Source organism: Podarcis tiliguerta (assembly GCF_965153285.1).
Source record: "Podarcis tiliguerta genome assembly, chromosome: 2".
Lineage (NCBI taxonomy): Eukaryota > Metazoa > Chordata > Lepidosauria > Squamata > Lacertidae > Podarcis > Podarcis tiliguerta.
In genome coordinates, this window is record NC_139535.1 from 115709945 (window position 1) to 115723595 (window position 13651).

At 45.7% G+C, this 13651-nt stretch overlaps 1 protein-coding gene across 1 annotated transcript in view; it reads left to right on the top strand.

The window, feature by feature from the left end:
- Window positions 1–12298: 12298 nt before the first annotated feature.
- PRPF40B (pre-mRNA processing factor 40 homolog B) overlaps window positions 12299–13651 on the top strand; it is a 31513-nt gene continuing 30160 nt past the window's right edge. Inside the window, 1 exon segment of the mRNA XM_083427393.1 lies at window positions 12299–12400. Coding sequence (XP_083283519.1) covers window positions 12398–12400 — 3 coding nt within the window. The 5' untranslated portion in view covers window positions 12299–12397.

Sequence of the window (13651 nt, forward strand, 5' to 3'; positions counted from 1 at the left end):
CAATGGAAGCGGGCAAGGGGGGAGAATTTCACCAGCCTTTGGGAGTTCAAGAATGTTTTGCGGAGTTGGCTGTTAGATCCTTAAGTTGCTCTTTAATGGATGCTAGAAAATGAGGTGACAGGATGGAAGTGGATTCACACAGAGAAGTATGTGCTTGTCCAAAACGTTATTTGGAAATCTGTGCTCTTCCTAGTTATTTTTTTCTCTCCCCTTTGGGTGGATTTTCCTACACAGAGACTTCATAGAGCCTGTCTGGGTTTCAAAAGCCGTACAAAAAGCCCAGAACGAGGGCAAAGGAACTGCAGTTTTGTGCCGAAATCTTCACGGAATGGGCTCATCAGTACGTTTTTGTGATCCATGTTAAAGCCTGCACCTGACTTGTGACTGAGTCTCTTTGCTGCTATTGCGATTCTGGTTTGTCTTGAGGAAGAAGTGCAGCCACACCCAGGGAGAAAGAGAGAAGAGAGAGAGAACACCCACAGAGACACTTGAAATGCATCCAGATCATTTGAACTCTGCCAAATTGGCTGCATGTCAGAATTACCCCCATTCGTAACCTAAAATGGCCAATAAGCGTGGTCATCCGTCTGCCGAGAGACCCACGGTTGCTATTAGCTATTTCATTGTTGTTAAATGTCGTGTAAACCCAGTGAGGCTGTGTAGCAGCGCTGACAGTGATGGGTTGTTTATTGTGTCCTTTCCAAACCTATTAAATAGGCACAGAAATGGTTCTGGTTTCTGTTCAGTCTCGACTCGCATCCATGCTCCTTCTGCAGGTCCTGGATACTCGAGTTCAAAATGAGAAAGGCTCAGTGACGAAGCGTGTGGCTATGTGAGGTACAAAGCAGTCGCCAACAAAGGTATTTTGGGGTAAGAAATGAATTTTGGCCTGAGGTTACTGAGAATTGCGTTGACAATATTTAGAGTACACACCTTACTTGTAAAGTACAGAGCTTCCCCCAGAGAATCCTGGAAACTGTAGTTTACCCCTCACAGAGCTACAATGCCTAGCACTCTCAACAAACTACAGTTCCCAGGATTCTTTCTGGGTGTGTTTGCAGCATCAGTTACAAAGGGTCCTTGAAGGGTAAAATGGATCCTTATGGGTTACATCAGACTCAATTATTTCTCTTGAAAAGAAATATCATGGTTTGGGTTTGGGGTTTTAGATCCACCCAAAAAGAAGTGGGTTGGCATCCCATTCCACCCTCCCTTACTTCAAGCACTGAAAAGAGTACCAAATGTTGTTAGAAAGACAGTTTGGCTTTATTCCTTGTTGCCAAAGAAAATGTAAAAATAATTTTGCACCTGTCCTATGTACCATGTGCTGGGGGGAAAATGACATAATTTACAATGTGTCGAAGTTAGCTCAAGAGAAGGGATCCTTATTTATGGCGGACATTCTCGTTACACTTTCTTCTCTGATAAGGAGGCTTTCCAGATTGGGGGGTGGGCTCAGTGACAGATTTACGTATAAGCTAAACAAGCTATAGCTTAAGGCCCCACTCTCTTGGGGGGGGGCACAAAAATTAAAGCAAAAAACAACTGGATGCACATTTCCAAAATATAAGAGAAAAAACAAATAAAATAAAACCTACATACAGCAAGTGTTTTGTGTTGTGTAGGCTCCTATGATGTAAGTAATGGGCGGGGTGCCCACTATGGTGATATTGATATTATATAAAAATGCATCATATTAACTACAATTGCATTGTACAGGTTATAACACTTAATTTCATATTAATAAAGCTATTTATAATTATTAGTAGTTTGCATCATATATTTACACCTATTATTATTTCATGTTATAGCACGTTTCTAGAGACTAGATTATGAGTCTTTGTAAATTGTGTTTCTAAAGGAACTTTTTGTTTTTGCCAAATGCCAATGTGTTTGAATTGTTTTGTTATGAAAAAAAAATCATTTTAAGTTAGAGCTTAATAATTATTTCACTATTAATATACTTCTTAATTGTATTTCACTATTAATATAACGGTACTTCTTCTTAACTGTATTTCAGTTCAACAATTACTTGGATAAAAATACGTATTTTGTTATGTGCAAATGGCTTTAGATAGCTATTAGGTCTATAAATAACCATACAGCATATATTCAACACAAAAAACAGTGACAATTTGTTGTTGACACAGGACAGCTGGAGGGTCCCATTACTTTCAGTAGCTTAGGGCCTCATCAAACCTAAATCTGGCCCTGGGTGGGCTACAGACAAACCACACTTTGTACAACTGACTGACTGCTAATAGTTCACGATTGTTGGTTGATATTTCATCGGTGGAATCTCATGTCAGAAGGACTCCTGAGAGCTGTCATTACTCCCCACATTTGGAGATAGATTCCCCATCAGGTCTTGCTGAAGGTGACAGTCACCAAGCTGCAAGGAGCAGACTGTGGGACAACAATAACGTAGCTACTAGTGAGAGAATGGGAAAGAGGGAGATGAAAATTTATTCGGGAGATGAGAAGCCTTGGGGAGGAGACATATCAGGATTGGCTACCTGCCGCTTGGATTCCTAGTTCCTTCCCTATACTCAGCATAGCTGCTGTTGCTCCACACCCCTTCTGAAAATGGACTTGCAGTCAGTAGATCAAGAGATTCTTAATCTTGGGGTTGTGGGTTTGAGACCCAAATTGGGCAAAAGGACAAGAAGAGCCTTGATGTCCTTTCCAAGACTAAAATTCTATGAAGACCACCAACATGATTCTGAGTGTGCAACTGTTTCTTTCAAAGGGAATAAAATGTCAGGCTTTAGGAAGAAATCTCTTGGAAAAGCTGGAGCAATGAATTTTGCTTTTCCATTCCTGCTTTAAGGCTGCGTACACAGGTAGCTTTCGAAAAGCACAGAGGTTGTTTTTTCGCACTGCACTTTTGCAGAAAGTGGTTTGTAACTGTACACAGCATCCCATGATGACGTCATCTAAAGCAGTAGCTACTTTCCATGTTGTCTGTACACAGGAAGGTATCTTATCATGCGAGTGTGCAATGCTGTTCTCTAACTCACAGACCCCAATTAGTGCTTCCACATATCTTTTCAAAATTAAAATTATTTTTCACAGTCTTTTGAAAGAGGGGGGCTGGGAACAGTTGTACTGATGTACCAATATACAAGGGATATACACAGAGAATCACTATACAGAGTATACAGTATGCAGAGGCAGCTAAATTACTGTACTGCTTCTTGTTTTGCTTATTTCATGCACAGGCAAAGCAACAGGAGAGGTGCCAGCAGGTGAGAAGGTGCCCTGTGTGCACAGGTTTGTAACAAGAGCTTGAGAAGTACAGTGGTACCTTGGTTTACAAACTTAATCCGTTCTGGAAGTCTGTTCTTGAACCCAAACTGTTCTTAAACCGAGGCATGCTTTCCCTAATGAGGCCTCCCGCCACAGGTGCCCTTCCACTGTTTGGATTCCATTCTTAGACCGAGGTAAAGTTCTCAAACCAAGACACTATTTGTGGTTTTGCGGAGTTTGTAAACCAAATCGTTCTTAAACCGAGATACCACTGTACATTCTTGGCACAAAATGGATTCTAACTGTTCCAGTAGAATGGGCTTTAGATTGACAAATTATGTGGGGTGGAGATGACGTTGTGTGTACAGCATCCCCCAAAGGCTCCTGAATGTACATTACGACATAGTGTGTACACACCCTGTCCGTTCCATTTGCAGGAGGAAGCTTGCTTTTCTTCCACACTGGTGGTGTGTTGGGCACTCAGTTTCCAGCAGGGATTTTATGAGATAGTCTCTCTGGCCAGTAATAGCACTAAGAGGTTGTAATCAGTTTGACAATAACAGTACATGCAAGACCATATATTGCAAAGATATTCGTCAGCGCATTAAACTGTTAGGCATTAATCAGAAGAAGAACTGCAGATAAGATTCCCCTCTCTCAGGGAAGATCTTTGTCGCTTGCGAATACTTCTTGCATGTCCTAAATGTTGATTAATAATTGAAATAGAGGAGAAGGGGAATTTTGACAGAAACAACATTTTTCGTTTGAATCAAGGGGATCAAGGTTTAATGGGCACACAGAGACTAAAACTAGTCAGGAAAGCTGCCAATTCTGGCACTGGAGGGGTTTACTAGATGATCCTCAGGGTGCCTTCTAACACTAGGATTCTATGATTCTAAGATTCTGGTGAAACCCAGGTTGTCGATTTTTCAAGTAGCCATTGCAGCTCTGCCTTGATGAGTAGAAGCTTCCTCCTTTCTCGTTCCCAAAGCCTAGTTCAGGCATAGGCAAACTCAGCCCTCTAGATGTTTTGGGACTACAACTCCCATGATCCCTGACCCCTGGTCCTGTTAGCTAGGGATAATGGGAGTTGTAGTCCCAAAACATCTGGCGGGCTGAGTTTGCCTATGCCTGGCCTAGTTAGTGCTTTCCCAGCTTTGGAAAGGAGGTGGGAGGGCTCTAGGGCCCTACCAGAGCCTTGTGCCTTCTTCCCAAAGTCCAAAGCCTTGCTTCCACCAAAATATAGTGGATCCCACCGCTGTATCCCAATTGCGGCAGATCCCACCTATGTACATACTCTATAATATATATTTTCAACAATCACAGGTTATATTTTGGTTCTTGTGTGAAGGAAAAATTACCGTATTTTTCGCTCCATAGGGCGCACCGGCCCATAGGACGCACCAAGTTTTTTTGGGGGGAAATAAAGGGAAAAAAATTATTCCCCCCCCCCGGCACTTGTGGGGCCAGCAGCGGGGAGAAGCGCTCTTCTCCCCGCCGCCGGCATGCAGACCAGGTCCGGGGACAGCGGGAAGACGCGCTGCGCCTCCCCGCTGTCCCCGGAGCTTGCGGGGCAGGCAGCAGGGAGAAGCGCTCTTCTCCCCACCGCCTGCCTTCAGACCAGGTCCGGGGACAGCGGGAAGACGCGCTGCGCCTCCCCGCTGTCCCTGGAGCTTAAGGGGCTGGCAGCGGGGAGAAGCACGCGTCTCCCCGCCGTCAGCCTCCAAACCACATCGGGAGACAGCGGGATGGCGGCGTTCCACCTCCCCGCTGTCCCCCGACCTTGTGGGGCTGGCGCTGGGGTTCTCCTGAAGTCTGGAGAGCGAGAGGGGTCGGTGCGCACCAACCCCTCTCACTCTCCAGGCTTCAGCGAAAGCCTGCATTCGCTCCATAGGACGCACACACATTTCCCCTTCATTTTTGGAGGGGAAAAAGTGCGTCCTATGGAACGAAAAATACGGTAAATACTTTTTACCGTATTTGTTCATCTCAGGCAGAAGATGAACAAATAAGAAAGCTCTGTTTAACAGAACAAAGTGGGTAAAACAGGAGAAAATGAAAAGTTGAATCGCTCAGCTATATATGCTTATTCAGGAAAGAGTTGCAGTGCCTTTGATGAGTCTAACCCCTGAGGTTTAGAAACTTGCGGCAAGTGCACATTAGCTTAAAACAGAATGAGGTGATTTCCCTCTCCGTGCATTTCAAGTTGTGCTTTACACATACCAGAACTTGACTTGATTCCTTGCATGTTATCTGATGTGTTTTCCCACACCTGCAACCACCCTCTCCTGAACTCCAATGAAGCCATCACCTGCACATGTGTTATCAGTGGTGTGTGTGCAATGGGTGTCTAAACTATACACACTTCAGCTTAATGAAGACTCGGAAGCCAGCTTGAGGGAAAGCAAATGCATCAGAAATATTTCTCAAGAGACTGCAGGCTGCTGATGGATTGTGGCTCACAGCTACAAACACCAGAGTGTTTGTGGGAGTGGGAGTGTGCTGGAGACAAAGCAAATGGTCTTGTTTACCCAGCCTTGGTCTCTTCCTTTCCTTTGCCTTGGTTGCTCAGGCAGATATAAGAAATGTTTCAATCTCCTTGTAGCGGAGACTGAAATAAACTTGACCCTGATTCCCTACGCAAAAGAGAGTCCCCTCCTGGCCCTTGCGCTGCGGAAGCTTTGTAGCCACACTAATCCAAGGCCGGAGGAGATTAGCGCAAATTTGTATTTCATGTTTCCCAGTTAATCCCTGCAGAGTGCTGGCTGCAAAAACTTTCCTCACAGAAGAGGATCAGAGCCGTCGCCTGCGGTGAGGAACAGGGCCAGTGAGGGATGCTGGTCTCAAATCTCCTGGGTTTAATTCCAAGACACCAGGGACAGCAAGATTTTAAAAAGAGGAAGTTTCTCATACTTCGGCTGAACAGCAACCCCCACCTCCAAGCACACAGGCGAGAGGATATCATTGTCTGCGTCACCTACATGTATGGAGCACATGCTAAACACCAGCTTTGTATGGCTGAGTTAATCCAGAGGTGGGCAACCTGTGGGCCCTCCAGATGTTGGGGCTGCAGCTCCTTTCATCCTTGAACACTGGCCATACTGGCTGGAGCTGCTGGGAGTCCCATGACTTCTGGAGGGTGCCAGGTTTCCCCTACTTGAGTTAACTCATGAATGGCCAACTAGCAATCTGAATGCTGGAGCTGGTCTCCAAGCAGGAACTTTGGCAGGTAGGTAGATTCAGAGAGTTCAGCTCCACCCCAGACAAATCTGCATGTGGTTATTTATATGTGGAGGTGAATTTCAGTCTCGGAGCAAAATAAGATGGTGATTTGCTGGAGTCTCACCTGCATTGTGCTTTGCAGCCCTGTATGCAAAGCAAAAATAATATTTTCGATGAATTGAGAAAGATAGTAAGTGGAAAGGAGATCTGGGGCAAAAGAGCCAGGCCTCCTGGAGCACTCTGTGCTCCTATAACAAGAACCCTTGCCTTGGAGGCAAATTTGTCTGCCTTGTGGCAGCCCTACCAATTTTAAAAGGATTGCCCAGTGCCCAGAGATTCATTTTGAGGCAAAGAACAATAGGCAGGATTCAGCTGAGTTGTTGCTTGCACAATAATACAAGGTCAGTTTATGCAAAGTGACTTTCTCTTTGCCCCCCTCCCACCTGTGCCCCTGAAATCTGCTCTGGAGGGTTGGGGGCAGGTTTAAGGGATGTTCAGAGGGAGGAGAGGGTGGAAGCCTTGGTCCGCAAGTGGACTTTGTTCTGGGCATACATATGTCATGTTGAACGCCACCCAATGTTTTCAAGTTGCAAGAAATATATTCCACACTTTAAGGTAAAGGTAAAGGGGTAAAGGGACCCCTGGCTGTTAGGTCCAGTCGCGGACGACTCTGGGGTTGTGGAGCTCATCTCACTTTATTGGCCGAGGGAGCCAGCATACAGCTTCCGGGTCATGTGGCCAGCATGACTAAGCCGCTTCTGGCAAACCAGAGCAGCGCACGGAAAAGCTTGTTTACCTTCCCGCCCGAGTGGTACCTATTTATCTACTTGCACTTTGACGTGCTTTCAAACTGCTAGGTTGGCAGGAGCAGGGACCGAGCAACGGGAGCTCACCCCGTCGTGGGGATTCAAACCGCCAACCTTCTGATCGGTAAGCCCTAGGCTCTGTGGTTTAGACCACAGTGCCACCTGCATCCCTCATTCCACACTACTACATTCCAAATCCAAAAGTAGTTCATCAAACGTACACAGGTAATTCTTGGCATCTTCACATAAAGAGCCAGCAGGTGATGAGAAAGTCCAAAGACCACAATCTACTGAAATGCAGTCTTGGTGTAAAGGGGGGGAAAGCCATTGGCCTATGAAGTACCTAAAGCCCCCTTAATCATATTGTTGGGATATTTTAGATTAATTGTGCTTCTGGAAGACTCGGCGATAACAACTCATTATTAACAGCAGCCCAGATGGCTATATGTCAGGAATGGAAAAAGCCAGACCTGCTCCCCACCTGGCTTCAAGGGAGGCCTGGAGAGCAAGCATCTGGGATATAGCTTATATGATTAAATTAACAAACATAATAAAGGTCAGCGAAGGAAGGCAACAAGATAAGTTTTTTGAGAAACTGAGCTCATTCATTTTGTATTGGAATAATACAGTGCACAACACAATTAATCCACATACATTATTAAGTGAGTATAGAATGACTCAGCAGAAATACAGTAAAGTTGCAATACAGGATGTGTAATGCTGGGCTGTGGAGTGTTAAATATGGCATTTGCATAGGGTTCACTTTGTTCCAGTTTAGTATCCTTGAATAGCTTTTTGAACCTCAAATCACTTATTTTTCAATGTTTGATTGTTATGTGTGATCGTCAATGTGAATCACATCACTTAATTTAAGATGCAATGATAAGGACAGGAGATAATCTCCTACAAGGGAGAAAATTATGTATATTGAAATGGATTTATGGTATATAATTTAGAGTAATTTTAGGGTTATGATGCATAATCCATCTACACTTGTTATCTTAAGCATCTCTGTAATTCAATAAAATGTTCTGTGTATTAGAAAATTAAAGTTGGGGGGAGTTAGACAAATAGTCTGTTCTGACAGACGGCATTTTCCTGTTTTTCTGTGCTACATCCCAATGAACGGTTCCCCCTCTGTGGCCACCAGCAGCTTTCGGGTATTTTGATTTAGACCTGGAGTCATCCAGTATAAGGATGATTTTTTTAACACTCCGGAGGAAGACTCCTGGAAGATAAAGGAAGCGTTTTTTCCACATAGCACCCAGCTAAAGAATGGAATTTTCTACCACAATACATAGTAAGGACAGGATGCTGAATTCGATGGGCCTTTGGTCTGATGCAGCAAGGTTCTTCTGTATGCTCTTACTGGGGAATCGGCATGCAGGAAGCATAGCTGTCAACGTTTCCCTTTTTTTAAGAGAAATCCCCTTATTCTGAATAGGATTCCTCGCAGGAAAAGGGAAAAGTTGACAGCTATGGCAGGAAGGAAAGGCTTCTCTTTCACATGCCCCTTGTGTCATGGTCTGCTCTTAGGCTCCATATGCATTTAAAGTGATATCATACCACTTTAAACAGTCATGGCTTTCCTTCCGCAAAGAATCCTGGGAACTGTAGTTTCTTCTTCCCATGGAACTGTGGGAATGGTGCTGCTAAATTGTCCGCTAAGAGGCTCATGGACTTTCTGCTTTCATGTGTGAAAATATCATTGACAGACCCTCCAAGTGTCCCTGTTTTCCAGGGATGTCCCTGATTGAGCGAAGCAGTCCTGGTTTCTAATTTAATCCTGGAATGTCCTGTTTTTCCTTAGGACGTCCTTTTTTTCATCAGAGAAATACTGGAGGATATGGAGTTATCTGGCCCAAGAGCCATCTGAAGGCAGCCCTGTATTAGGAAGTTTATTATGTTTTTATATATGTTGGAAGGGCCCCTGAGTGGCTGGAGCAACCTAGTCAGATGGGTGGCATATAAATAGTAAAATTATTATTATGGATTAGGATGCCCCTATTTGCATCAGAGAAATGTTGGAGGCTATGCATTGGTTATCCCTAAGGAGGAAAACAACAAACCCTTCGCTTATCCCCTGGGGAGCATATGCAGGATTTATAAAGGGGGCATACAGTGCCACCCGCTGGCAAGAGTGTAGACAAAGTAACCAGGCAGTCAACATCAGGAGAAAAATTCCTGCAAAATCTACATGGGTAACATTTTAGAAATGAAGAAGACAGCCTGTAATAGTCTTGTGTTTCTTGATTAGTGGTTCATATATAGTGAACTAGAGAGGAAGCAGAAAAATAAACAATAAATCGCTGCAGAGGCTGAAAGCTCAATAAAAAAAAACAGTATCAAAAGTTTTCAACCACCTGGAAGAAAATGCAGGATTTAAGCAGATTTAAAACAAATCAGTTAATTTTTCACATATCATGCAAACCAGCCCTTTTCAGAATTTCAGACTAATTTGTGATGAATAAATAAAGAAATACAGCATATGAAGCAAAGTGATGATACAAACACACCATTTCCCTGTCTTATCTGGTTTTTTAATAACTACAGTTTGAGTTTCCTTCCATGCAGATGCAATCTACTCTCCTACCATAACCACATTTAATAAATTACATGAAATTGGTGTTACTAGTTATTTTTATAAAATGAGGCTGTATAGCCATCTTTACCTGGTAACTCATTTGTTTTTAGGCTTTTAATTGCATCATGTTTCCCTGCACTTGTGATGGGACTATTTAAATCATTTTTGTGTTCATCTGATATTTGCTTTACCCCAGCTTTGTCCAACTATTTGCTTCCATCAGCCAGGCCACCATAACTGTGCTTTTAACAGCAGTCTAATGTCAAGGTGGTATTTATTCCCGATGCTATGAAAAGAGAAGAAAATAAGTTACCTACTGATTTCTGCCCATCAAGCTCCTTTTAAAGGTAATATATAGGGATGCGGGTGGCGCTGTGGGTTAAACCACAGAGCCTAGGGCCTGCCGATCAGGTCGGCGGAAGTGCAAGCAGATAAATAGGTACCACTCCGGCGGAAAGGTAAACGGCGTTTCCATGCGCTGCTCTGGTTCACCAGAAGCGGCTTAGTCATGCCGGCCACATGACCCAGAAGCTGTACGCCGGCTCCCTTGGCCAATAAAGCGAGATGAGCACCGCAACCCCAGAGTCGTCCACAACTGGACCTAATGGTCAGGGGTCCCTTTACCTTGTTAATATATAGCTCTTCACATTTTTGGACTACAGCTCCCATCTTCCCTCTAGGGTTGCCATATTCCAAAGCCCCCAAACCCAGACACGTTTGGGGCACATACACACACACCATCTCGCATCTCGCTCGCTCCCTGCCTTTGACTCCTTCCTCGCCCTCTTCTTCCCTCTCTTACCTTGGCTGTCTTTGGCCTCCTGTTCTTCGGATGGGAAGTCGAGCGGCCCTGGGCATACCTGTCAACCTTCCCTTTTTTTGCGGGAAATTCCCTTATTAGAGTGCCGTTCCATGCTGCTTCCTGCTGCTATCCCAGATTGTTAGATATCCCATAGACTGTCCCCGGGACAGGTGAGGCTGCTGATCCCTTATTTTCAAATCTGAAAGTTGACAGCTATGGCCCTGGGAAGGCTGTGCCAGGAAAAGCTGATGGAAGTCCTGCCAGGCCGAGTGCCACCCATGGAAGGTCTGGCGGCTGCTGGATACCCTAACACCCCGCATATAAAATTAAAGAATAATCATAATAAAAATTTAAGAAATAAAAAAACAAAAAAACCTGGACATTTCATATAAAATACAAAAATCTGGCCAGAGGGGCATGCTGCCCCCCCCCAAGAGAGGACATGTCAGGGAAAATCCAGACATATGGCAGCCCTATCTGACCACGTTGACTGGAGCTGATAACGAGGGCCAATCTGACTTGGGTAGGGGGGCTGGAGGAAAAATTGGTCTGAGCCTCAAGCACAAAGGTGGTGGTGGGGCATAAAATTTAGACCGTTGTAATTATATATATATATATATATGGTATGTTTTGTTTTCAAGCACGTTGGACCCAATTGTGACCTGCTTTCTCAGCTAAAGAGCTGCAAACATTATATATATATAGTATGTTTTGTTTTCAAGCACGTTGGACCCAATTGTGACCTGCTTTCTCAGCTAAAGAGCTGCAAACATTATATATATATATATATATATATATATATATATGGTATGTTTTGTTTTCAAGCACGTTGGACCCAATTGTGACCTGCTTTCTCAGCTAAAGAGCTGCAAACATTATATATATATATATATATATATATATATATATATATGGTATGTTTTGTTTTCAAGCACGTTGGACCCCTCTGTGACCTGCTTTCTCAGTTAAAGAGCTGCAAACAAAGAGTTGTGACTTGGTAGAATACACTCTTTTCGTGTTATCTGATCAAGGGCTTGCCATACAATGGCGCACAAACATCAGGGGAAACGATTAGGCAAGATTAGGCCGCGTCGAGAGCGCATCCTCTCAGAAGCAGCGGGTCCTATGAACCACCCCCTCTTTTTTGTGGTCCCTTATTTTGTCGTGCGCTGCCCGTGTTGCGTTTCCCTGGTCCTCTTTGGGGATGGCGAGGAGCCTCTAGCCCTGGCAGAGAGCCAGGCCTCTCCCCCCTGCGAGGCGCTGCTTTGCCCCCCATGTGAAGGACCACCTCTTCGCCCCCCCCCCCCAGGAGGCGGGGAGGGCCCTTCTTCCCACCCAAACCACGGCTGCGCCGCGCCAGCCTCATCCTAAAGCGGATGCTCCTTTCTCCTCAGCTCGGCGCGAGGAGGAGCGCATCCTTCGAAAGAGGCTTTTCGCACATGCTCAGAGGCACTCTTCAAAGGGAAAAAAAAACACCACAGCTTGTGACGTTGCGGAGAGCGCGCGCCGCGGTTGGGTGACCCCTGGCCCGGCCTGCTGCCTCTCGCCCTTGGAGAGATCCAGCCGCCCTCGCCCGATCCCCTTCTCCTCCCGCGCTTCTGCCTTCCCCCCCCCGCCGGGATCCCGCCCGCCCGCCTCCCTCTCCCTCCGCCCGCCTCCTCCAATCGCGGCCGCCCTTACTGCCGGGTGGGCTGAGCTGCCCGCCTGCACGCCCAGCTGATCCGAGGCTCGGCCATGGTAATGTCTGCCGCTTTGTTATTCCCCCTCCCCCGAAGATCCGGGGCGGAGATGGGTTGGGGGGCGGAGGGGGGCGTGTGTGTGCACGGTGGAAGCTTGCAAGGGAGAGGGAGGGGCGGAGGGGACATCCTCCACGCGCCACATCGCCCCCCACATCTTTTGCACCCAAGGGGGAATGGTGATGGGGCTCCCCACCCGCCTCCTCCTCCTCTCCTTTCTTGCTCCCGCTCGGGAGGCTTCGGAGCAATGAGGTGGGTGCTGGAAGGAGGCCGGGAGGAGGGTGCGCAGCCGGATAGTGAGGCACCCTGGTTTGTGCAACTAGATGCACCATGCCAGAAAGGAAGGGAAAAAATGCAAAAGCATCCGGATCTCTCTACAGGTGCATGCAGAACTACACGAACCCCACATGTGCAAACACTCATGTGCAGATGTGGGAATAGGTGCACACATAAAGCATGTGTAGATTTTACACCGGCTTTATCCCAGGGGATGAGTTGGAGGGGACAGTATTCCTTGCCAAGGTGTTTTGGGATCACAAGGAGAAGCTACATTCAGTTGAGATAGCAGTCTTCCCAAGGCCACCCAGTAGTGAGCTTTATGACTGAGCAGGAATCTGAACCAGAGTCTCCCACAGGCACCCTGTCTACCGCACCATGTCCGCTCGCTCATCCATATCTATACTCGCACACAAACACTGTCCATGGGAGCAAGCACGCAGCAATAAATGGGATGTGTCATACATATGTATGCACACCCTGATGTATGCATGCAGGGATAGGTACGAACACCTGCTAAAGCACATAAACGCACAAATACATGCACTGATTAATATACATAAACATAGACACCTTTAAATGTAAATTGCATAAGAGTAATCTTTATTTGTCATGTACATCTAAGTATAGGCACATGTGGAAGGATGCATGTTTGAAGGCCCACCTGCAGATAGATAGACATAGTAGACAAATGTGTAGGTGTAGGCACAAATAAGTGGACACATTGACCTAGATAGGTATGCATTATACATGGACACGCATGCACAGGCAGATAATGTGTATATAAAATAAGTCTGTTCCACAGCCGAAGTGGGATCCAAACGGCCATTCCAGACAGTGAACTGGGCTTAGAAAAATCACTTCAGTATTGGGCAGAGAGCATCAGAGTAGATTGTACAAGCTACCCTGAGGATGGAACCAGTGTCAAGTTTGCTGATGTCAGCACAGAAGTGAATAAGCCTTGATAGATTGCAGT